Source organism: Lampetra planeri, chromosome 1, assembly GCF_965212315.1.
Source record: "Lampetra planeri chromosome 1, kcLamPlan1.2.h2, whole genome shotgun sequence".
NCBI classification, from domain to species: Eukaryota; Metazoa; Chordata; class Hyperoartia; order Petromyzontiformes; family Petromyzontidae; genus Lampetra; species Lampetra planeri.
The window spans coordinates 544,210-570,892 of NC_136107.1; the positions used below are offsets into that span (position 1 = coordinate 544,210).

The following is a 26,683-nucleotide window of genomic DNA, read 5'->3' on the forward strand; positions in this document are numbered from 1 at the left end:
AAAGCTGCTCCGACCTATAATGAGAGGAGCAAATGCAACATAGTCGCGGGTGACATGAAAGTGGTGGTGAGTAACGTGTCCATGAGCGAGCTGCAGAGCTGGCTGCCAGCAGGTGCGCTGCAACGGAATTATAAATACATCTCACGCGCTCGGTGGGACTCCGCATTGTCAAAACACAGTCGTGCACCAACGATAATTCGCGAGACACATCGGGGCAATGCACCTGCCGAGTGTGAAACACGACGCGCATTTGCGAACTTAACGCCAAGGTGAATGCAAACCCAGGAGAGCGTAAATGTGAGCCAAGATGGCAGCGATGATAAGCAAACAATTGCCAAATGCCCTTTGGTTCCTTCGGTAAAGTCACGGAGGTATAAAATGAAATAAATCACGACGTTTCGGGCGCAACATAAGCGTCCGTCATGCTGCTTTCCCACCCGATGACAGACGTACGGATTCCTGCAGTCACGAAAGCTTCGAATCAAAATTGCCAAATGGCCGCACGTATTTTTACAGAACATATCGGGATTCCGATTGATCATTCAGTGATGTGTAGGGGCAGAGATGGGGGCAAGTCCCTTATGCAGGGCCCACAGCGGTATGCAAATCGGACGGCTGGGCTGTCGTGCGGAAAGCGAAGTGCAAATGTTATCAAATGGCCAATTGCTAAAATGCAAATTAACTCCTTTGGAGATAAACTCGTGGTGGGATTTGCATCTCCGCAAAACGGCGGTTGTGAATGCCGCACGTAGGGAGAGCGTCGTCGCTGTTTAGCCGCGCGCCAGAACGCCATTGTTCACGGGGGAGTGGCAACATGGCGGCACCGGACGCATTGCCAGATTTGCTTTCATCCTGAAGAGGGAAAAACAGCAAGCTTCCAACACCGCCTCCTCCAAGCTCTCAACACTCCCACGTGCAACAAAGGGAGCCACCGCGGGGCTGTGGTTAGCACGCTGGATGCGAGCTCGATTACACCTTCCAGAGCATAAGCCGATAAATGATAAACCGTAAATACTGCTTGATATGCATCGACCGTTATTTAATGTAACGCAAAAAAACATCTGCCTAGCTATCGGCACCCCTGGTTGTCACTACCTGGCAGGTTGGCCACATCCCCCCACTCACCCGCCGTGGATACCATCACGTCGCGCTGACTGACTACGTTGAGCGCCACACGAGGCCTTCCCGGTCCAGGCACCCGCCTGCCCTGGCCTCCCTCCCCCTACCCCGCCCTCCCTCCCCCTCCCCTCCCCCGCCCTCCCCCTCCCTCCCCCTCCCTCCCCCTCCCTTGCCCCCCCCCCACCGTGGGTCTGCACGGTCATCAACCCACGCCGCACAATGTCGCCGCTCACATAACAATCAATCACATGGTCCCAGCAGAAAATTACGAGAAGTGGGTGGCATCTGTGTGTGTGTGTATGTAGAACTTCTTTCACACCGTACGTAGCCAATCGTGCTAATTAACCTCGCCCTTCTTGGCCACGAGCCAGATTCAATGTCTTGTGAGGCCAACTTCATCTTTGGTCCTGGCTCGGTTTGGCAAACAGCCAGTGAAAAATCACCCGTGTCGTGACGGAACCGCGTTGGCGTGGTCGGAACGTGCCAGCGGAAGAGGGGTAATTCAACGCACGGTTCGCTGGGCTGAGATTCTGCGTCAAGGCACCGTTACGGAAACCTCCTCTGCGTGACGAGGGCTCGGGGCCAAAGAGCCGGAGAGGGCGGCCACGGAGAGGCGCGCGTGGGGGGGGGCTCACCCAAGGCGCAGTGGCGCACCGCGGCCGATCTCGCTGGGATCCAGGAGAGTGGCCGACTCCTCCAACAGCTCTGGATCTGCCATCTGGTGGTGACGCAATTCAACCTGAATTAACAATCGGCGACGGGAGGGGGTGGGGCGGGCGGGAGGAAGGGAGGGAGGGGGAGGCAAGGGGGGGGAGCGACGCCACCACAACCACGCCATTAGCAGCGTGCAGGGCCCAGGGAGACCCGGCCCGCGGCACGGTGACCTATCGACCCGCGGTGACGATGGGCTACGCCCACCTTCACTCGGGGAGCCGTACACACGGCCGCGACAGCAAAGGGTCTCGATTCTCTTCCATGGAACAGATGTTTACACGCGGAGGGTACAAATTACGAAAATGAACGGCAGTGTGGTCCATTTAAAGATTTTTACGTAAACGTCAAAATAATTTATTTGGTCGTAAAAAGATTATTACGGCAAGTGAAAAATAAACATCGATTTTGTGTTTATACATGCGTTACAATTGCATTGACGATAACGCTCTTTTCTCTACATTTTATTAAAATGCGCTTTCCTTGAAGTATCGAGAGCAATTATTCACATCTTAAAAAATGTTTCTTAATTATTGGAAGTGGCCCATTGGGACAGTGCATTACAGAATGTGATTTTTAACCATTAACAATTAGATTTATTTCCAATAACGATCATTAATCAACGTGAAAATAATAAACAAATGTCCAGGCTTTACTACTGCATGCAAGTGTAAGGCTTGGAGGCCGCGTGCCAGGGTGTAGCTGGGTCCTGCATGCTCCTCCAGTCGCGAGCCATTCCTCGAGCCTTCCACAACCATCGGAGCCTCTGCCACAGCAAGAGGTTCGAGTGTACGCACAGGAGGCACGCAGTGGGCCTACGGGGGCACTACCAGGGCCTTTTTAAAGAGTACCAATCCAAACAGCCGAAACGGTCAGACGCTAAGCTGCACGATCTGATCGACACGCTAAGATATGATGCCACCAGTCTCACCTTATTGACACCTTTAATTAAAACACTGGCACAGCATTTCCAACTGTGACAACTAGAATATATTCAACATCAAGTGGCGGTGTGCACCACCGCTATATATATATTTGGCTGAGTGCGATATTCCTTTTATGAATGCATACTTGTAGAAGTTACAGATGTAAAATGTTTGCATATGGGTCGTTACGTTTGAAAAGTGTGTGTCAATCGAAAGCCCGGATTAACCATAGCCCAATATTTTAATTAACAAATTAATAAATAAACAGCCAGGGCCTGTACCCAGCTTTGGGGACATCGGGCACCTTGTCCTAGGGAGTCTGGACCAAGGTGGAACCTTGCCGTAGTTTGGGTGAAATCGTGAAAGGCTTCAAAGCTAACCCGAGCCATGCACTCTCAACCTGAATGGAACCGTGATAGCGGAAGTGGGCAGAACACTCCAATGTTGCAAATTAAACCGCCACAGCCTAACATGGGAGTTGACCAAAATCAAGCTGGCACATGACCACACTGGCAATATTTGCAATACATTTTAGTGCTGAGAAACACTGCAAAGCCATATTTTTTTCAAATAAGGAACTACAATTTTTTTGTATCAATTACACAAAACTTTGAGATTTTTTTTCTATTGGCAAGTCACAATTGCGTTTGAGAACAACAGCAGAAGTAATACGGGCATTAATTTTGAGCGCATCTCTATTTCCTGCTTCGATGCCTGTAATCTTCGCTCCAGTCACCTGCCCAAACACGAGATAATATAAAATCGATAACTCATACGAGCGTGCTGCACGATAGCTCTCAGAAGCCCACACACGCCGTGGAATAATGAAGGCCCTTGCTCTCTCGTTGTTGTAGGGGACCCTGCCATTGAATTCCCCCCCAGACGTGCGAGCGGGGTGGCGTTGCTGAACGGCAACGACATCCGCCGTCGCGTCTCTCTCTCTCTCCCCCCCTCTCTCTCGTCCACAAGCCTGGCGACGTCTATTTACAACGTATTTGGCCTCTTGGGTCTAAGCCTCGTTTTCCTCACTTAACTAATATTAGCAGAACCAGATGTACCCACACGTGTGTTTAAATTGGATGGTACTCTGCCCAACGGTACAATAGCGGGTGTTAAAAGCTAATAGGTGCTCCGCCGGTGAGAATATTTTACGGTGTTGACACAGGCTCCGATTTCTTTGGGAAAGGGAAAAGGAAAGGCTCGCACGCGACATTCACTCTTAGCTGCCTTCGGCGAATCATTCTCATGAAAGCGCCGAGCTTTCCATCCCGACGAGGGCTTGTTTGGGAAAGGGAGGGGGAGATAGCATTAATCAAACAAAAGAGATCTCAAGACATTTTCAACAATAGCCGTTTGCAATATATACGACACCGTGGGAGCGATAATTCCACGCGGCAATCCACTGTAATTGTTTATTCGTGTAATGCAGGACACGGAGCTTGCCCAAGTGTTCCATCCATCCATCCCCTGCCATAATAGAGCAGGAGGGTACATGCGCTCTAATCAGTGTAATGACTGGTGTAATTTAGAACATCCCACGCTGCCTACCGCAAATTATAAAAGTACCCCCCCACCCCCCACCCCCCCCCCACCGTGTGATTTGCCGAGTGGGCTGCGCGTTACTGAAACGGCGCACTGGGGGCCACTCCGTCAGCCTCCGCTTGGCCCAAGAAAGGTCCAAAATAGTTTACCCATATTTTATTTGATAATTGCTGATGAATTCTCTCCCAACAAGAGCGTTAATCACCCGTGCCTAATTTAATTAAAACAATAACACAGATGCATTCACGTTCCGTTCTTACCCGGCGACAGACGGGCCATTCCGCCCGCCGTGAAAACGAGCGGCGCGGATGTATGTACATTGAACTTCTTTCGCGCCGCACGTAGCTAACCGTGCTAATCAGAGGTGCGGGGGGGGGGGACAATCGATACCTCGGATAAAAGCGCGTGGGAGCGGGTGGTGGTGCTGGTGGCGGAGCGGCAATAATCTGCACCGCCGCGACGACGATCCATCGCAAAATCGGTCGGTCAAAACTGTCAGGCAAAGGTGAGATGTGAATAGAATATAAAGGCGCAGCCGTGTCTCACCTCCTCGAAGAATTGCTGAGTTTTGTCCAGGATGTGCTTGAGCTCCGACAGCTCCAGAAAGTTGCGCTTAAGAGCCTCCTGGTTCGTGTTCACCTCCTTCAGCTCATTCTCCAGTTTCTCAAAGGTGGCCTGTGCACGGATACGCGAGGGTTGTTGAGGCTCACACCACAATAAAGCAACAGCAGCAGGTGGGGACCCTGAGATTAATTTTGCTATCGGTTAAAAACTAAAAAATGACCACACAGAGCTCTCCGAGATGACGTCGAACACAAAGACGCTCACCTCCAGGTCGATCATGTCCCTGGGAAACGGCACCTCGGGGTTTTCGCCATTGTCCATGATCTGGATGTCTGCCCGCTTGATCTCCTTCTCAACAAATCCTGGCGAAGCAAACAGGCGCAATCGGGCAAGCGCGCACGAGTTCCGAACACCAGAGCCATCTACGAGCAGACTGAACGACGGGGAGATGCGGTGCAGCGTGGCGATCAGGCTCACTGAGTTTCCGCTCCATCTCCTCGCATCGCCGCACTTCGTTGACAAACTTGCGCTGGAAGACGTTGACGTCCGGGTTCAGCTGCAGAAATGAGAAAAGTTTGTGAAAACCAATCCAGGGGACACTCTGTAGCCAGATAGCAGGAGTGTAACGGACTCATACAAGCTCAATGTGATGACACAAAAGACATTTTCGTCTGTGCTCGTGACAATCGAATTTTGAGTTCAGATACGTGATTTATCTGGGGAAACATTCAAAGTGAAGTGGTTCATACCCCATCCAGAGCAAGGGTGGCTGAGACATGCAGGGAATGTTGTGACAAGACAAGGAAAGGCGATGCACATGGCAGGCGAGTGCTGGAGAAAAAACGGCTGCACTGGGTGGGTGGACATCTGCAGGATGGGGCACTGTGAGTCCAGCGACCAAAGACCTTGGAAACAAATGTGGAATCATGTTCGGCCAGATTCTCCGGGTCGGGTGGCGACTGTTCAACAGCTGCAGGATCTGGCCGAGTTTAGAGAGCGTTGACGAGGTGGTGGTGGCATCAACGGCTTGGGCCATGACGGCATCTTGATCTTGAGACATTGCACCGTGAATCGGAGGCACAACTGGGGATCTCTGCCATCACAAACGTGGCACTCCGGCAACGCGAAGCGGTCCCCCCCCCCCCCCCCCCGTGCGCCAACCGGTGTACTCACGTCACGGAACTGCACCATGCCCAGCTCCCCCAGCTCGCTCACGCAGCAGTAGGCGGCCTCAGACTGCAGGAACAGCTGAGCCAAGGTCATTTCATCGCTGCGGAAAAGCTCGCCCATGGTGGCGGTTCTGTGTCAGGGCCCCCGGAAACAGCCACGCACGCACGCTCGAGACGTCTCCACGGAGTGTCCTGCAATTAGAAGGGAGGTTCGTGAACGACAAGTGCCGCCGGGCCGAGGTCTGTTTCCTGACAAATGTAAAACCACTCTCTGGACTGGCTCTGGCTGCAGAGGACACTCCAGCGCAGACCGACATTGTAGACATTATTACATTCCATCCTTTATCATGCCTAATAAAATATTTATGGTTTTCTGGGGACTGAAGCCCGCACAGTGCACTTGCACGACCCGCCTGCGTAGTACGGAATGCATAAGAGGAGCCCGATGATTAATTTAATCGTGCGTCTTACACAAACTCACCTCTTTATAATTCATTAGCATTAATATCCCGAGGACGGCGTGCAAAACTAAATAACTCACATTTTTAATAAATTCTGAAAACACGTAAGAGTTGATTAAAATTCCACTTAAAAAACAGGCTGCATTAGGGTATAATTTCGTGAACAAAAACACATCTTTGTCATATTCGCTACAACGTGTTGAAAATCGAACACTTCTAACATTTTAATTTCTTACGTGTACACGCTACGGGCTAAAATGGAAATCCGTACCATTACGGTATAATAACACAACCCACGCTATTTGGCGAGAAGGCTTGGGGCCCGATGCTGCCATAGCGTAATAGCCAACCCCACTGTACGCAGCGACACCAGAAACACATCTTCCTGGTTCTTTCGGTAAAGTCACGTAGAATAATTTTATTATGTTATATTTTTATTATTTTATTACTTCCCTTCTACGTGACTTTACCGAAAGAACCAAGAAGATGAATCCCTGCAGTCACGAAAGCTTTAAATCAAAACAGAAACACATCCTCGGACATAGCCCAGACGAGCGTCAACAGCAGCCAGCGCCGTTCCGTAATGAACAGCCCCCGCTTTCAATCAACACTGTGCACACTTCCTGGCAGAAAGTAAACGTCCTCCAAGCAGGCCAACCTTGAAAACATAATCCCACCTCGGTTAGGAATGTTAAAAAAAAAATTCCCTCTTCACGCTCCACATTGACACAACAAGCCCCTTAACACTTCACGCACCGGCTGCAATCGCCCACGAGTTAAAATGTCTCCGCGCTCGGAGCGCCGTGGTGGTATCCATCTCGACGGGCAGCGTCTACATTCCTATTACCAGGGACAGGCCCTTTGCACAGCATCACCATTTTTGACATCGCGAAACCGTGCCGATAATTCTGTACGACCCTGCGTCATTCCGTGTGACCAAGGAGCTCTGCCGCTTGTCGTGCTGCTAAGGCGTGAGTCAATCATGTGTACGCTCTTCGGTGCAATGAAATTATCGAACCCATTTACCGAGGAAAGAGCAGCAAAACCGAAATGGTAATTCGAGTCACCCAAGGGCATTTACTATGCTCTCATCAAGGGTAATCAGCACAATATTCCAAACTATATTCACTAAATTATACCGACAAATGAAGGTGTAAATTTCAAGGAATTAAGTAGAAGCCATCTGACGTGTGCATACAAGTCGCTGTATCAACCAATGGAAGTGATCTACAGGAAAAGATTATGTAAGGCTGCAAATCCTGACTCAAAATAAATATGGGAGCAGAACGACATAATATGCAACCCATTGCACCGAAGTAAATAAAAGATAATGTTCCATGGTCACAACAAAAACACAGAGAATGTATATTGCGAGCGCAAACGTTGGAGGCGGCAGGTTTAAGAGTTAATAATGAAACAAAGAGGCTTCCAAGAGGGGTCCCTTTGGGAATCTGGACATGACTACGAACAGCACCAACGCGGCTGACGAATGCACTTTGCAGTCAGTGGACAACGGTGGATATTAAACACGCAGCGAAAACGTGGATACTCGAAGAAAATTGAACGAAATCTGAAGAGAAAAAAATGCTCACAAAAATGCGTGGAGAAATGCACGCTCAAAATTCCTCTCAGAGATGCGAACACGGACAAACGGATCGGGAAAGACGCACAAATCAAACGTCGCAATGGCCGATCAGAATGGTGCGCAGGCTTCGGCAGAAGAGTTTGCCGCAAGAAGGGATGATGCCAGGTGGACAAGACTGGCGACAGAATGGCGGCCAAAGGCGCGTGCGCACGCAGACACAAAACGATGACGTTTGTTCAAAACGCAGAGATTCAATGGACTGCAACGATGCAGAACACCGTGGAATGGCAATATCTTGTGGATACCCACATCAAGGCATGCTTTACGCTTAGCTGCACATGTCGCCGTCTCATAATTCTGCATTCTACAAACGAATCTCCGAGCCAGCCACCTTCTCTGGCAGGCACAGATCGAACATGATAGGGAGTAAGTGTTGTTTCAATGTTGTCCCACGTGGGTTCACGTTTTAATAGGCCGATGATGTAATAATCTTAATTTTAGAACTTTCGTGACTGCAGGAATTATTATTTGGTTCTTTCGGTTAAGATGATGTAATAACCCAGCGTACCTAACAACATTCGCAATGTTCCACGACAAAATTATCAATGACCAACGAATAGATACGCGCCGCTGCACAACGCGTACTCTCACGGTGACACTTCTACTGACAGCACTGAGCGAGCGTCAGGAGCTCCGAGTCGCAGGCGATTGGTAAAGTAGCAACAGACGCAGAGCGCCAGATGTACAGGTCCAGCCAGTCGAGTGAAGAAGCATCGGCATTGTAACGCCACCAAAAGTGGTCGGAAACATTTTGCATTCTGAGTCACGAGGGAACAAACGATTATTTCCCTCGTGAGCTCGCCAGAGCCACACGCAGTGATTCAGCGAACACACCCGGAGGTGAGATTTGTAAAATGGTCTTCGACCTACACACACACACGGTGTCACCGCAGCATCTACGAGCATGTTTCACAGCGTCAGTCTCTCTGTGCACGCTTTAGCAGCGTGTGCTTCGTTAACTACGTAGTGTCTTGCACCCTGCACTGTGTAAACAGTAAGTGCAAATGCACCTCACATTATCGCATGTTCCTGTTGGTGCATATGCACAGCTGATGGGCAACGTCGTTTACTGCTTGCCTAAGCTTGCTGGGAAGACGTGAACCTAACCAGTGACTCGTCACCCAAACCAGTGTCACCCTAACCGGTGACACGTCACCCTAACCAGTGACACATCACCCAAACCAGTGACACGTCACCCTAACCAGTGTCAACCTGACCAGTGACACATCACCCTGACCAGTGACACATCACCCTGACCAGTGACACATCACCCTGACCAGTGACACATCACCCTGACCAGTGACACGTTACCCTGACCAGTGTCAACCTGACCAGTGACACATCACCCTGACCAGTGACACGTCACCCTGACCAGTGACACATCACCCTGACCAGTGACACGTCACCCTGACCAGTGACACGTCACCCTGACCAGTGACACGTCACCCTGACCAGTGACACGTCACCCTGACCAGTGACACGTCACCCTGACCAGTGACACGTCACCCTGACCAGTGACACGTTACCCTGGCCAGTGACACATCACCCTGACCAGTGACACATCACCCTGACCAGTGACACATCACCCTGACCAGTGACACGTTACCCTGACCAGTGACACGTCACCTTGACCAGTGACACATCACCCTGACCAGTGATACGTTACCCTGACCAGTGACACATCACCCTGACCAGTGACTCATCACCCTGACCAGTGACATATCACCCTGACCAGTGACACATCACCCTGACCAGTGACACATCACCCTGACCAGTGACACGTCACCCTGACCAGTGACTCATCACCCTGACCAGTGACACATCACCCTGACCAGTGACACGTCACCCTGACCAGTGACACATCACCCTGACCAGTGACACGTTACCCTGACCAGTGTCACCCTGACCAGTGACACATCACCCTGACCAGTGACTCATCACCCAAACCAGTGTCGCCCTAACCGGTGACACGTCACCCTAACCGGTGACACGTCACCCTAACCGGTGACACGTCACCCAAACCAGTGACACGTCACCCAAACCAGTGACACGTCACCCTAACCGGTGACACGTCACCCTAACCGGTGACACGTCACCCTAACCGGTGACACGTCACCCAAACCAGTGACACGTCACCCTAACCAGTGACTCGTCGCCCTGACCAGTGACACATTAACCTAACCGGTGACATCACATACAAGCACCGCCAATTGCAAGTGGAGGGACTTTCTCCTTTGCTTTTAGTCAACATAAGCCTGATATCATAGAGCATTACACGCTGCTTATTTTACAATGATACAAGTATTAGATTTAAAAAATATTTTTTTCCATAAGAGTACCGCATGTAATCCAAAAATGAAATGCCGGTGCCCTTGTGTTGAGTGGACAAGGAACACAGAGGGTTTTAATCTTCTTAAACCAATCAAATATCCTGACCGCAGGCAGGCGAGGCTCGCTTTAATTTGCCTGCCCAGCCCTAAACAAATATGATCACCTGTGAGCGTGATCGGACCAAAAAGGCCGCGCCGGTTTTTTTTGTTGCCAGAGAATCTCTCCACACCGCGATCCTTTTTCCGAGACGAATTCCGCTTGCAGCAGCAGCAGCGGCGGCGGCGGTGGTCAGCCTTCACGCAGCCACCAGAGACACTGCATCGTCACGTGCCAAGTCGGCTGCCCGACTGCCCCGGCGTTTCACGCGTCCATCAATGTTCACGTGTTTTTTTGTTTGTGCCAAGCACCGCGATGAAGTAGCACACCTTGCATCTGTGCTTGTCCCTTCATTTAAATTGTGACTGTGACAAACGCGAGCGGCTACCCCCTCCTCAACGGCTTAAGATGGCGGGTTTATCCGGGGCTCGTCACGATTTCGCGTTACAGTCCGGTGCAAATGCTTCTGCGAGGCGACGCGTTTGCGGCGGGGAGGGGGGGTCACCGTTGTTGGATGCGCCTCCGATTAGCAACGCTCGGCCTAGGTACCGGGTGTGACAGACGTTCACCAGGTGCAGCAGCATCCCGTGTAGCCTTAACAGACTGTCGGGGCAAGTGCTGTTAGCGAGGAGCAGCACCTCTGAAGGCCGGCACGGCACGCGAGGGGGTGGGTGGCCAACACCACACCCGGCCGCCTTTGTCTCCCCAGTGGCGATGTTTACACACCGTACCAGGTACTGTACTCATTTGAGGCCGAGTCGACCTAGCAGAGGTGCAGGACCAGTTCAGATAATCGTCACTAGCGTTGGCCGTGAGCGGGAATCGAATCCGGGTCGCCGGGTTCGTAGCGTAGCGTGGCGCTAGCCGCTGCACCACCGCTCGTTAACAACAACCACACGCACACACACGGGGTTCAAAAACACACGCACACACACGGGGTTCAAAAACACACGCACACACACGGAGTTCAAAAACACACGCACACACACGGGGTTCAAAAACACACGCACACACACGGAGTTCAAAAACACACGCACACACACGGAGTTCAAAAACACACGCACACACACGGAGTTCAAAAACACACGCACACACACGGAGTTCAAAAACACACGCACACACACGGAGTTCAAAAACACACGCACACACACGGAGTTCAAAAACACACGCACACACACGGAGTTCAAAAACACACGCACACACACGGGGTTCAAAAACACACGCACACACACGGAGTTCAAAAACACACGCACACACACGGAGTTCAAAAACACACGCACACACACGGAGTTCAAAAACACACGCACACACACGGAGTTCAAAAACACACGCACACACACGGAGTTCAAAAACACACGCACACACACGGAGTTCAAAAACACACGCACACACACGGAGTTCAAAAACACACGCACACACACGGGGTTCAAAAACACACGCACACACACGGGGTTCAAAAACACACGCACACACACGGGGTTCAAAAACACACGCACACACACGGGGTTCAAAAACACACGCACACACACGGAGTTCAAAAACACACGCACACACACGGGGTTCAAAAACACACGCACACACACGGGGTTCAAAAACACACGCACGCACACGGGGTTCAAAAACACACGCACGCACACGGGGTTCAAAAACACACGCACACACACGGGGTTCAAAAACACACGCACACACACGGGGTTCAAAAACACACGCACACACACGGGGTTCAAAAACACACGCACACACACGGGGTTCAAAAACACACGCACGCACACGGGGTTCAAAAACACACGCACGCACACGGGGTTCAAAAACACACGCACGCACACGGGGTTCAAAAACACACGCACACGCACGGGGTTCAAAAACACACGCACACGCACGGGGTTCAAAAACACACGCACGCACACGGGGTTCAAAAACACACGCACGCACACGGGGTTCAAAAACACACGCACACACACGGGGTTCAAAAACACACGCACGCACACGGGGTTCAAAAACACACGCACGCACACGGGGTTCAAAAACACACGCACGCGCACGGGGTTCAAAAACACACGCACACACACGGGGTTCAAAAACACACGCACACACACGGGGTTCAAAAACACACGCACACGCACGGGGTTCAAAAACACACGCACACACACGGGGTTCAAAAACACACGCACGCGCACGGGGTTCAAAAACACACGCACACACACGGGGTTCAAAAACACACGCACACGCACGGGGTTCAAAAACACACGCACACGCACGGGGTTCAAAAACACACGCACACACACGGGGTTCAAAAACACACGCACACACACGGGGTTCAAAAACACACGCACACACACGGGGTTCAAAAACACACGCACACGCACGGGGTTCAAAAACACACGCACGCACACGGGGTTCAAAAACACACGCACACACACGGGGTTCAAAAACACACGCACGCGCACGGGGTTCAAAAACACACGCACACACACGGAGTTCAAAAACACACGCACACACACGGGGTTCAAAAACACACGCACACACACGGGGTTCAAAAACACACGCACGCGCACGGGGTTCAAAAACACACGCACACACACGGGGTTCAAAAACACACGCACGCGCACGGGGTTCAAAAACACACGCACACACACGGGGTTCAAAAACACACGCACGCGCACGGGGTTCAAAAACACACGCACGCGCACGGGGTTCAAAAACACACGCACACGCACGGAGTTCAAAAACACACGCACACACACGGGGTTCAAAAACACACGCACGCGCACGGGGTTCAAAAACACACGCACGCGCACGGGGTTCAAAAACACACGCACGCGCACGGGGTTCAAAAACACACGCACGCGCACGGGGTTCAAAAACACACGCACACGCACGCCCACGGGGTTCAATGGAAAAATCCCACAAGAGCCGCACGGTCACATGTCGTGCTGAAAGACGGTGACCATAGCGAGACCGCAAACACAGCAGATTCCCCACCACGCTAACAACGCCTCGCTCCGTGGCATCGGCAGCACCGCATCTTGTTTCCGAGGCTTGCCACGGAAGGCCCTTGCCAGCAAGATGATATTTTATCAATTGCGGCAACCGTGGTGGGCCCCAACGGTTGGTCGACAGGTTTTCTCCGAACCTCGAAAAGAAGAATCCGCGTAATAATCGCGGCAGTTGGCTCCCAAGTGGCCGCGAGATGCTGTGCCACGGAGGGCACCAAATGGCTCGTGTTGAAATGCAGGAAATGAAACGGCGCGTCGCGACGCGCGCGTGCAGAGCCGCTTTTTCCTGCGTGCGAACGGATCAGACGGCCAGTTCGTAATTCGGCATTAAAAGTCTTTCAGCGGCATTAAGTCTGAAGAGTTTTCCTAATCACACGCGCGCTAGAAGAGCTTTCCCTGAGCAAGTAAAATGTCCTGAGAGGGCTGGACTAGGCACAGAACTGCATCAGGGATGCCCTAGCAAACACATTCCTGCAGAGAGAGCTGGTAGGAACGCTGGGTTGCTCGGTCAATGGCCAGGGTCAACGGCGGCGTGGTGTATTCCGCAAATATGGCCGACTGTGAGGGCAGGCACAAGCCGGCGTGAGTAGGTTAAACGTTGAGTTTTATAAGGGCACCACGGGGTGACCAGCCCCTCCCCACCCAGCCCCACCCCTTCCACACCCCACCCAGCTCCACCCAGCCCCTCCCCACCATCCCCTCCCCACCATCCCCTCCCCACCATCCCCTCCCCACCATCCCCTCCCCACCATCCCCTCCCCACCATCCCCTCCCCACCATCCCCTCCCCACCCAGCCCTTCCCCACCCAGCCCCTCCCCACCCAGCCCCTCCCCACCCTCCCTTCTCCACCCAGCCCCACCCCTCCCATTTTTGGATGCACGACGGACGGACACAATAATCCCGTGGGCTGGTGTAAGCAGGAGGTTTCTACCAGTAAAATACCTTCACATGGTGCAATCAGTACTGCTGGTGAATCCGACTTTGCCGTGGCATTCGTCACGACTTGCCACAACGAAATGTTCATGTAAAGTCACAATAAAATAATGTTCCGCACAGCACACAGGCTTTGATGAGAATGAACAGCAGTTACATTGCTCAATTACGTCATGGATCACAAAATACTGAGCTGGCATTTGCAATGGAGATTGCAATTACAAGCGATGTCCATTCTGATTGTAACGATTTTTCTCCTGGAGAAAATCGTAGAAATAAATATTTGACGTGTCCGTACGGAATTTCAAATCAGCGAGCAGTAGTTAACAGAACATTGAACCTCTGTAGAACAGAACCATTCCGTAATTTCATTTTTAAAAATCCCATCATCAGCCGCTATTGGATGATGTTCTTTCCCCATCCCCCCCAAGTCGTTGCCACGTCTCGTGGACTTGCGGTGAACACACCGCACGCAAAATTAAATACATTTCAAACTTAAAGCAAGAAATACATTATCATAATGGCAATGTCCTCCTCGTGGTTCATGCGGCGTGACGCGTGGTCGCTGCGTGAGCAATACTCATCATACGAGTTGCTAAAGATATCGGGGAGAGACTCAATTCGCTTGGAAACTGAGGCTCACGTTTCAGACGGCAGATCTCTTATATATACCCACATGTGCCAGGGGAATTATTCTGTCGTGTGACCTTGACACGGTGATAGCTAGTAAATCAGGGATGCGATTCAATCCAACAAAACATTACTTTAGCCTAATTTTTTACCATCTTTTTGTATTGTTTCTTGATTCCGTCTTGTTTGAGACACGTGTTGTCTCCAATGCCTTAAACACAGCATGTACATGGAGAGCCCTTGTGTCAATCCAATGCTGGATGAGAGTCTCCACATAAATGTTGAAATAAGTTCAACATACATACAGGGCACATGACAGTACTGTACATTCAAGGCAATGCTGTGCGATAATTACAGGATGACTACAAAACCACACTGTGATACTGATCAATTGTGGGTTCACGACTCGCCAACACACCGATGTGCTGAAGTGATAACACGAGTTGGCACATTCTGTTTACGCGACAAACCATGAATAATTGGCCGTGTCGGGTGGTGGCGGGTTTAACGACACATTTATATTTACGGGATCTAATCCAAAAAAAAACTTAATTGTGGATATTATGCTCTACTAATGACAGTACACTGACAGTAGAGTGACAGCATACAGTAACAACAACAACCTCCATTCACCACTAGATGGCGATGATGTCATCACGACTCTTGTGCCAGGCTATGTGCACCTTGAGGCCACGTGAATTATCGAACGCCCACTGGCAGGTCACGGGGCAGACCCAGGTGCCGCGGGTCGACTGACTGAGATGACTGGCTGATGCACCACCTGTGCCCCCTACTGTGCCAACTTGCTGTGCTTTAGCCACCCGGCGCTCCGCTCGTTGTTGTGAGCGTCGCTCCTCCGCCCTCCGTTGTTGTTGGAGGGCGACTGCCTCCAACTGCCAAGTAGCGTCCTTCACGAGCCTCCTCCACAGAGGCCGATCTTGACACCGCTGGTACCAGTCATCGGCAAGTCCACTCAGCTCCACGTCCTTCTGTATCACATCACTCCATCTCTTCTCTAGCCCGTCCCGCGCCCGTTTAGCCCCCTCGATCCGGCCGAACAAAAGCTGTTTAGGCATGCGGTGGCTGGGCATGCGGGTTACATGACCCAGCCAACACAGCCTTGCCTGCTGGAGGAGCTCACCCATGGGACTTTGTCCACATCTTTCAAGGATTTGTGAGCTCCTCACACAATCCAGCCTGGTTAAACCCAGGATGGATCGTAGGCAGGCCAGCCTAAATGTTTCTAACCGGCGAAGATGTTCCGTTTCGCAAGCGTAGAGAAGGGAGGGAATGACCATGGCCGAGAAGACCTGAAGCTTCGTGCGGAGCGACAGACCAGGTAGCTTCCACACAGCGTTACGCAACCGATGAAAAGATATTGCTGCTCAACTGATTCGGAGTGAGACCTCTGCTGTTAAACCGGAGCCGGTCATGAGCACACTGCCAAAGTGTGGGAAACTCTCCACTCTCTCCACAACTGCCCCATCACCAATTGGGAGTTGTGGGGGTGGAGTGTCCGATGGTACCAAATACCCAGGCAGGTGCTTAGTTTTGGTGGGGCTGATGGTAAGGCCCCACCTCTTAGTGGCACGCTCCAGTTTCAGCAGCAGCGCCTCCAACTCATCCTCTGAATGAGCAGCAATTACCAGATCATCGGCATACATAACGTGGTTGACTAATAGGGAGCCATCCCTTGATCGCACCCGGGCATCGATCAGCCTCCCATTGTATCTGTACCAGATGGAAATTCCTCCGGCACAGCTATTGAAGGCTTCGCGACCTACGTGGTCAAAATATGTTAAATACAGTAACTCCATCACACACAATAGGAATGACAGCATCGATATGACACACTGAGAGTATAGGCTACACCACGTAATGACAGTACATACTGTATTACTGATGACAGCACTAATCACATCACACGTTAGATGACAATACACACTGGCAGTACACGCAGTACACACAGTACAATCTGACAGTAGCATGTGTAGGTGGACAGGATGCAATGGCAGTACATACACCACACAGTTCACAACGACGACAGTACAATGACGGTACCCACTCCAACACAAGGCAGCACTGATGACAGCACGAATGACGTCACACGTACATGACATTACACTACACACCACCGTACAATCTGGCAGTACACACGCCTGTCGTGCCACAGGGTTCAATGACAGCACACAGCACGACAGTACACAGCAGTGCCCACGACAGCAGCGACACGACACGCCGGCAGTACACGGCTGACAGTACACGCTGACAGTGCACGGCCGCAGTACACGGCCGACAGTACACGGCCGCAGTACACGGCGCCGACAGTACACGGCGCCGACAGTACACGGCGCCGACAGTACACGGCGCAGACAGTACACGGCGCCGACAGTACACGGCCACAGTACACGGCCACAGTACACACTGACAGTGCACACTGACAGTACACACTGACAGTACACACTGACAGTACACACTGACAGTACACACTGACAGTGCACGAGTGCGCCAGCTGCCGCCGGCGTCTGCGTGGTCCCCGCAGCCTGCGCGGTAGGCCGCGCGGCCCGCCCGAACGCCCCGGGTGGGGGCGGCTTCACTCACTCACGACAACAACAACGACAACAGCAGCAGCAGCAGCGGCAATGACTCTCCCCTCTCGGCACTAGACGGATCCGCCTTGCCGCTGCCGCCACCGCTCCGTGTGTACACAACAAACACAGCGAGCGAGCGCGCTACCTGGGGGGGGCTGCTGCTGCTGCTTCTCGCTCGGCTCTCGCTCACTCCGCCATCCGGAAACAGAGGCCCACGTCCCGGCGCGCCGACGTCATAATCTCATGCGGCGTGACGTCACGCATCGGGCGCTGCAGCGGGGTGACGTCACGCATCGGGCGCTGCAGCCCGATGGGTGACGTCACGCGCTCTCCGGGCCATTGCGGCATTTTTGTTTTTGACGCGAACCGGGTGGGGGGGAGGGAGTTTGGCTTCGAAGTGCACCTAGCCTGGCACAGGGCGCCGTGGTGACGTCATCGTCGCTTCGTGGCGAATGGCAGGGTATTGGTGTTGGGTGGGAGGGGGGTGATGACGTCACAGGCCATCACCAGCTGTGTCACGTGGTGACCTTCACCAGCCACCACGTGCGGGGGAGCCACTCACACGGTGACGAAGCCAGAGAGAAGGACACGTGACGTGTAGTGTGGGACCTGAACAGTGGACACGTGACGTGTATAGTATGGGACCTGAACAGGCGGGCACGTTTCCACTCAGCGCGATGGGAAATGCCTTCGCAGGCGAGGCTCTGCACGCTTCGTGTGAGAGTGCGTGGCCCTGGCAGATGCCCCTCCTGGCTTCGCGAAACAATTCGAGGCCGTCGTCCAAAGAGCCGACACTGACCGGGGGCCACGCGCTGTGGGCCAACGCTCACGGCCATCGCCTCGCGGGACCAGCTTGGAGCCCTCGGCAGGCCAGCGAAGAAACAGGAGCACAATTAAAAAACCTGGAGCCAAATCCTGAAAACCACATTCTGACATCTGCCACAACAACAACAAAATCAACATCTCTTAGGGGTATCAAAATAGCTACACTAGAGCTGGTGACTAAGATGGGGGCACCGCACTACTGGAACCTTCGGTCCCTGATAACCGACAGAGCACAGACCGCCAACAACCAGAGCGAAGGTCGTGGCTTCCCACGCGCCCACGCGCTGGTGTCCTTCTCAAAAGCCCGGAAACAACCCACCATCGCTACGACCGCACACAGGAGGAGATCGAGCAACGGAAGCAGCCCTCGCAGGCCACGACATTCAAGAGGCACCGGGATGTGTGGTGGCCTGTGTCCTGAGTTCCTCAAGTGACTGGGACTATACATGGACAATGGCTTGCACCCCTCTTCATCATCATCACCCACAGGACAGGCACAATCCCGACATAATGGGAGCAAGCAAGAGTCGTGGTGGCAGTGATGAGGAGGGATGGGGCAGCGTCGCTGTATCAACGACGCAATGAGGTGGCATCAACACAGCCAGACAGGGCCAGTGGCATTCAGCGGTTAATGAGACATTTCTCACACACTGCCAGTGAGTCCACAGTCTTCTTCTAGATTTGAAGCTTTCGTGACTGCAACGCATCATACTCTTAGGTTTTTTCGGTAAAGTCACGTAGGTAAACATTTTTTTTTATTAATGAAAGTAATAATAGAAATAATATAAAATAGTAAATCACGACGTTTCGGAGGCAACACAAGTCTCCGTCATCAGGTGGGACCGTCACAGCTAGATTTACTGTATCAAGTGAGGCAAAACATTTCAAGATACAAGTTCTTAAATACAAGTTAAGGGGGGGAGGAGCTTATCTGAGTGTGGTAGCCAATGAATGGAACGTATTGGGGGGGGGGGGCGGGGCTAACAACAGGTGCACATGCTAAAGGTCACAGTGTTCTTGCCAACGACAACCACCTCCAGCCATCGTCAACAGACACCTCGACAACGCTCCGCGACTCGAGTCCTGATCCCCCTCCTGGGATCGCGCTGCTGCTGCTGCTGCTGCCACCGCCCTCGCACTCCACGTGTCCAATTCCCCCCCCCCCCCCTCTTACCCCACCCCCCTTACCCCACCCCTCCAGGCCGTCGGCTCCGGTGCAGTTGCACCGCCTGCACACTCCATGGCTACGCCACCGCGGCTGCGTTCACGGGGCGCGGTGTTGCAACGCGTCTCACCCAACACACAACCAGGAAGACGACGACACTCGCAGAGCCCCAAGGGCTCTTGACCACGTGGCTTCTTGCAGTCGAAGCATGGAGGAATGGAGGAGGGGTGGGGTGGAGAGACCGATCGTGCTGCTTCAGGGAATGATCACCTCGTGGCAAATAGCTCCAGGCGATGCAAACAGGAGATGTGATACGTCACGTGATGGTGGAAAATGCTCATGCGTGGCGACGTTGGAGCTGAATACGTTTGCCAGGGCAATTTGGTCAATTTCACTCCCGCTCGTTTGATTTAAACTCAGGGGGGAATGTGCTCAGATGGGCACAAAAGTCACAAACAATTGTTCTACCGAACTGCCATTCGAGTCACGATGACACTTTGAGGCCGTGCGAGTTGAGATTGTAGCATCATTCAGTATCGAGCATCATCGGACATGCTCAATCCACTGCTGGACGAAGGCCTCCCTAAGCCGCTGCCGTTTGACGCAATCCTGCGATGCAGTAATCCTGCACTGGAACTGATTTCATCGCTCCATCTCACCGATCGATGTCCTGTCAGACGCGCTTCCATTACTACCCTGACAGTTGTTATTGTGGCCACCGGGCATCGTCATCATCATCGTCATCTTTGTTATTGTCGTGATGATGATTCCGTCTCGCGACATTCCCTCACCTCGCCCGCTCGCTCTTCTCGACTGCGTGAAACAATGCACGTCAATAGCAGCGTGTGCACAGGATGCACGCGAATAACAACGTGGACACGTCATGGACAACGGGTACACGTCACGAACAACGTGCACACGTGATGATCAACGTCACGTGATGAACAACATGGGCACGTCGTGGACAACGTGTACACGTGATGAACAACGTGTACAGTTCATGCACAACATGGACACGTGATGAACAACGTGTGCACGTGATGATCAACGTGAACACGTCATGGACAACATGGACACGTGATGAACAACGTGGACACGTCATGCACAACATGGACACGTGATGAACAACGTGTACACGTCACGAACAACGTGAACACGTGATGATCAACGTCACGTGATGAACAACATGGACACGTGAGGAACAACGTGTACACGTGGTGAACAACGTGTACACGTGATGAACAACATGTACACGTTACGAACAGCGTGCTATTCACAGGGTGTGTTATTAACTGCTTGCTGTGCACGACTTGTTCCGTATACATCGTACGAGCTGAATGTTTAACTGCGTCCTGCGCAACGTGAAGCTAATGAGACCGGCACAGGATATGAAAGGGACGAGTAATTAATGACACTGGAACAGATTCCGCAGATATAGAACACGTGCCCGGTTCTATAAGTCAGGAATGTATTTGCATTCACAAGAGTGTGTGGGGCTTAAAGCTTTCGGGACTGTAGGAATTCATATTCTTTGTGTCTTTCGGTAAAGTCACGTAGATGGGTTCAAAGAAAATAACAAAAAACGACGACGTTTCGATGGCAACACGAGGAGGAAAACGAGGGGAGAAGCTGCTCAGGCAGACGGCCTCAGCAGCTTCCCCCCTCGTGTTTTTCCTCCTGATGACGACCGCTTGTGTTGCGATCGAAACGTCGTCGCTTTTTGTCGTTATTTTATTTGAACTTATCGACGTGACGTTACCGAAAGACCCAACGGGATGCGTGGGGCTTGTTGAGTTTTTGGCGGGCGGGAGCGACAACACGCGCGGTCTAACGGTCCGGCCACTCCGAATGTGAAACCCACCTCGCCCTGGTGTTACGAAACACATCAAATATTCCTCCATGCCCTGCAAAGTCTTTAAAGATGTTGGCCGGGTGCTCGAGGCCAGGCGGTGACCAAGTCTCCTCTCGAACGCGACGCCCTCGTCTCGGACTTTGAGCCGTGCGAGCAAAACGCGACGGAGTTTAATTCGTAACGTTGCCGGGACGTTCTGTGGCCAAGTCCGCGTGTCGGCACCCTCCGTGGACGCCGTGCAGGGGGACTGCCCTGATCCTCCTCCTCCTCCTCCTGATCCTCCTCCTCCTGATCCTCCTCCTGATCCTCCTCCTCCTCCTGATCCTCCTGATCCTCCTCCTGATCCTCCTCCTCCTCCTGATCCTCCTCCTCCTCCTGATCCTCCTCCTCCTCCTGATCCTCCTCCTCCTCCTGATCCTCCTCCTCCTCCTGATCCTCCTCCTCCTCCTGATCCTCCTCCTCCTGATCCTCCTCCTCCTCCTGATCCTCCTCCTCCTGATCCTCCTCCTCCTCCTCCTGATCCTCCTCCTCCTGATCCTCCTCCTCCTCCTGATCCTCCTCCTCCTCCTGATCCTCCTCCTCCTCCTCCTGATCCTCCTCCTCCTCCTCCTGATCCTCCTCCTCCTCCTCCTGATCCTCCTCCTCCTCCTGATCCTCCTCCTCCTCCTGATCCTCCTCCTCCTGATCCTCCTCCTCCTCCTCCTGATCCTCCTCCTCCTCCTGATCCTCCTCCTCCTCCTCCTGATCCTCCTCCTCCTGATCCTCCTCCTCCTGATCCTCCTCCTCCTCCTGATCCTCCTCCTCCTCCTGATCCTCCTCCTCCTCCTGATCCTCCTCCTCCTGATCCTCCTCCTCCTCCTGATCCTCCTCCTCCTCCTGATCCTCCTCCTCCTCCTGATCCTCCTCCTCCTCCTGATCCTCCTCCTCCTCCTGATCCTCCTCCTCCTCCTCCTGATCCTCCTCCTCCTCCTCCTGATCCTCCTCCTCCTCCTGATCCTCCTCCTGATCCTCCTCCTCCTCCTGATCCTCCTCCTCCTCCTCCTGATCCTCCTCCTCCTGATCCTCCTCCTCCTCCTGATCCTCCTCCTCCTCCTGATCCTCCTCCTCCTCCTGATCCTCCTCCTCCTCCTCCTGATCCTCCTCCTCCTCCTGATCCTCCTCCTCCTCCTGATCCTCCTCCTCCTCCTGATCCTCCTCCTCCTCCTGATCCTCCTCCTCCTCCTGATCCTCCTCCTCCTCCTGATCCTCCTCCTCCTCCTGATCCTCCTCCTCCTCCTGATCCTCCTCCTCCTGATCCTCCTCCTCCTCCTCCTCCTGATCCTCCTCCTGATCCTCCTCCTCCTCCTGATCCTCCTCCTCCTCCTGATCCTCCTCCTCCTCCTCCTGATCCTCCTCCTCCTGATCCTCCTCCTCCTCCTGATCCTCCTCCTCCTCCTGATCCTCCTCCTCCTCCTGATCCTCCTCCTCCTCCTCCTGATCCTCCTCCTCCTCCTGATCCTCCTCCTCCTCCTCCTGATCCTCCTCCTCCTCCTGATCCTCCTCCTCCTCCTGATCCTCCTCCTCCTCCTGATCCTCCTCCTCCTCCTGATCCTCCTCCTCCTGATCCTCCTCCTCCTCCTGATCCTCCTCCTCCTGATCCTCCTCCTCCTCCTGATCCTCCTCCTCCTCCTGATCCTCCTCCTCCTCCTCCTGATCCTCCTCCTCCTCCTGATCCTCCTCCTGATCCTCCTCCTCCTCCTGATCCTCCTCCTGCTCCTGATCCTGCTCCTCCTCCTGATCCTCCTCCTCCTCCTCCTGATCCTCCTCCTCCTCCTCCTGATCCTCCTCCTCCTGATCCTCCTCCTCCTCCTGATCCTCCTCCTGATCCTCCTCCTCCTCCTCCTGATCCTCCTCCTCCTCCTGATCCTCCTTCTCCTCCTGATCCTCCTCCTCCTCCTGATCCTCCTCCTCCTCCTGATCCTCCTCCTCCTCCTCCTGATCCTCCTCCTCCTGATCCTCCTCCTCCTCCTCCTGATCTTCCTCCTCCTCCTGATCCTCCTCCTCCTCCTGATCCTCCTCCTCCTCCTGATCCTCCTCCTCCTCCTGATCCTCCTCCTCCTCCTGATCCTCCTCCTCCTCCTGATCCTCCTCCTCCTCCTGATCCTCCTCCTCCTCCTGATCCTCCTCCTCCTCCTGATCCTCCTCCTCCTCCTCCTGATCCTCCTCCTCCTCCTGATCCTCCTCCTCCTCCTGATCCTCCTCCTCCTCCTCCTGATCCTCCTCCTCCTCCTCCTGATCCTCCTCCTCCTCCTGATCCTCCTCCTCCTCCTGATCCTCCTCCTGATCCTCCTCCTCCTCCTGATCCTCCTCCTCCTCCTGATCCTCCTCCTCCTCCTGATCCTCCTCCTCCTGATCCTCCTCCTCCTCCTCCTGATCCTCCTCCTCCTCCTGATCCTCCTCCTCCTCCTGATCCTCCTCCTCCTCCTCCTGATCCTCCTCCTCCTCCTGATCCTCCTCCTCCTCCTGATCCTCCTCCTCCTCCTGATCCTCCTCCTCCTCCTGATCCTCCTCCTCCTCCTGATCCTCCTCCTCCTCCTGATCCTCCTCCTGATCCTCCTCCTCCTCCTGATCCTCCTCCTCCTCCTCCTGATCCTCCTCCTCCTGATCCTCCTCCTCCTCCTGATCCTCCTCCTCCTCCTCCTGATCCTCCTCCTCCTGATCCTCCTCCTCCTCCTCCTGATCCTCCTCCTCCTCCTGATCCTCCTCCTCCTCCTGATCCTCCTCCTCCTCCTCCTGATCCTCCTCCTCCTCCTGATCCTCCTCCTCCTCCTGATCCTCCTCCTCCTCCTCTTGACCGCACGGTTGACCTCGCCGCTTCGACATTTGCCGTGCAGTGCTAATTGTAATATCGCACGCTCCTGTGAACCGCGTTTAGATGAAGCACACGCGTTGTAAATCAAATTAAAGGACGTGTTAATCTCTGCTTAAGTATCCAGCTGCTTTGTTGCATCTACTGGTTTCATGTTTATATATTTTAAAATATTCGTGACACGGCCAGTTACGAACAACAATGCGTCAATGAAGGGTGCACAGAGCTGGCATGACATGAGCGCCTGAGACCTCTGACACCGTGGCCGAGCACCACGTGTGGAGCTCTCGTCCACTCGCCCCCCCCCCACACACTTCCACGATTGCCTTGCTGAGCTGCACCCCCCCCCCCCCCCGAGGGCAGCGATTGGATGGGCGACCACCACGGCAGGGGCGGTGGTGGACGTGGTGGGCACGGCAGTGGTGGTGAAGTATGGTCAAATATCCCTGACGGCTACGTCAGGCTCGGGGAGGGCCTCCATCCAGCGGTTGATTGAACAAATCGTCTCCCTGTGCACGTGCGGGTGTCAACCGCACCCCGCGCCCAGCCTCCTCGGGGCGAGGGGGGGGGCGAGGGCGAGGGGGGGATGTTGACAGCGAAATTCTCCCTGCACGGGGATGTGCAACTTGAAACCTCCAGTCGCAGCTTCCTGTCCCTCCTCCAACGCGAGTCCCTCCCCCTGTCAAACTTCGTGTTGATGACACGCGCTCACCCACGCGCTCACCCACGCGCTCACCCACGCGCTCACCCACTCGCTCACCCACGCGCTCACCCACGCGCTCACCCACGCGTGCCACGGATACCACCTGTCATCATCAGCCGCGATCTGTATCCACTGCCCGTGACGCATCGAGCCATCTCGCTCCTGCACCACGCGCGGGTCCCATCGCTCCCTTCTCCGCACCAGACGCCCTCCTCTGGCGCGTTCCCTCCCTCCCTGGGCTGCCACTCTGCCGTGAGTCTCGACCATTCCCTCCGTGCCCTGGCACGAGGCCGATACCGCGAAGGCGAACCTGGTCCCCTTGTGTGTGATGGAGAACACGTGTGTACGCCCGCTCGTTTACAATCACAAAATACTCCAAATAGCTCACTGCATTCCACTGTTTTAAACGCATTCCTTCCCAGTCAGCGTGTAATGGAAAAAGAGATTGATTTGTCTGTTGGTCGTTACCAATGTAATTGCTTTTGACCTATTTCCTATTCCACGGCTAAAATTTTATTTTTTTATTGCTAAATAAGTTATGTGTTGGAAGAGTTTTACTGTGCTGCATCATTTTATATGTCACTGTCATTGTTAATTCGATTTGAATTGTTGTTCCAATGCTCATTGTTCATGTTGATAATAATACCCGCGACACAATATAAGACATTTACATTGTTTACAGGTTTGCGGTAAAACATTTTATATCGGCTGAAGTTGTGCTCCCATGCTTGCGTTTAAATACAAGAGGGTGCGACGGGCTGGAAATTGTTCAACATCTTCGCGAGTAACACGTGAGAAGTTCAAAAGTGCCACGTCCACGGGCTATTGGCAGGGGCGCGTTACGCGGGCCGTGCCTGTGAGACGAAGAGCGTCTTGATGCTGGGGACGAAGTTGATGTTTCTCATTCTCTTTGGTTTTGTCGGTAAAGTCACGTAGGTAAAACAAAATAATCACGACGTTTCGGAGGCAACACAAGCTCCCGTCTTCAGGTGGAACCGTCACAGTAATTTTGCTGATTATTTTTTTTTTTACCTACGTGACTTTACCGACAAAACCAAAGAGAATGCACCCTTGCAGTCACGAAAACTTCAAATCTAGAATTGATTCTAGATTTGAAGCTTTCGTGACTGCAAGGATTCATATTCTTAGGGTTTTTTCGGTAAAGTCACGTAGGTAAAACATCAAAATTAAAAAAAAAAAATCACGACGTGTGTTGCCTCCGAAACGTCGTGATTTTTATTTTATTTTATTTTTTATTAATTTTGATATTCTAGAATTGATGTTTCTCCTCTCCGCCTCGAGCCGGTGGGTCCATGCGGCACGGACTCGCGACGTTCGAGGCGGCGTCTCCACTCATCTTCTTCTTCGTGCGGCTGAGGCCGATGGAGAGCAACAGCTGTCATTTGCATCGAGATTGCAGAGCCGGACTATTACATCAGGAGGCGGGCATTGGTGTCCGAGGATGCCTGCTGCACCGTATTTGTGAATGAGGCATTGCGTCGCTGTCTGCTCCACAGTTTGTTCTGGGTGACCGCAGTCACCGCACAGCAGAGAGTTTTTTTTATTTCCCATTTG

The 26,683-nt window shown here is 53.0% G+C and overlaps 1 protein-coding gene across 7 annotated transcripts in view; it reads right to left on the reverse strand.

The window, feature by feature from the left end:
• LOC144720392 (V-type proton ATPase 116 kDa subunit a 1-like) overlaps positions 1–17,952 on the reverse strand; it is a 73,573-nt gene extending 55,621 nt beyond the window's left edge. For 4 of the 7 annotated variants that reach the window (XM_078597578.1, XM_078597403.1, XM_078597263.1 and 1 more), the window contains exons 1-6: positions 17,861–17,952; positions 6,036–6,223; positions 5,340–5,418; positions 5,127–5,224; positions 4,845–4,973; positions 1,755–1,858 (exon numbers count right to left, since the gene is read on the reverse strand). In XM_078597578.1, the coding sequence (XP_078453704.1) occupies positions 1,755–1,858; positions 4,845–4,973; positions 5,127–5,224; positions 5,340–5,418; positions 6,036–6,152 (527 nt within the window). In that variant the 5' untranslated portion in view covers positions 6,153–6,223; positions 17,861–17,952. The remainder of the gene's footprint in view (positions 1–1,754; positions 1,859–4,844; positions 4,974–5,126; positions 5,225–5,339; positions 5,419–6,035; positions 6,224–17,860) is intronic. The other 3 variants (XM_078597663.1, XM_078597489.1, XM_078597318.1) reach the window with 1 other exon arrangement.
• Positions 17,953–26,683: the final 8,731 nt, after the last annotated feature.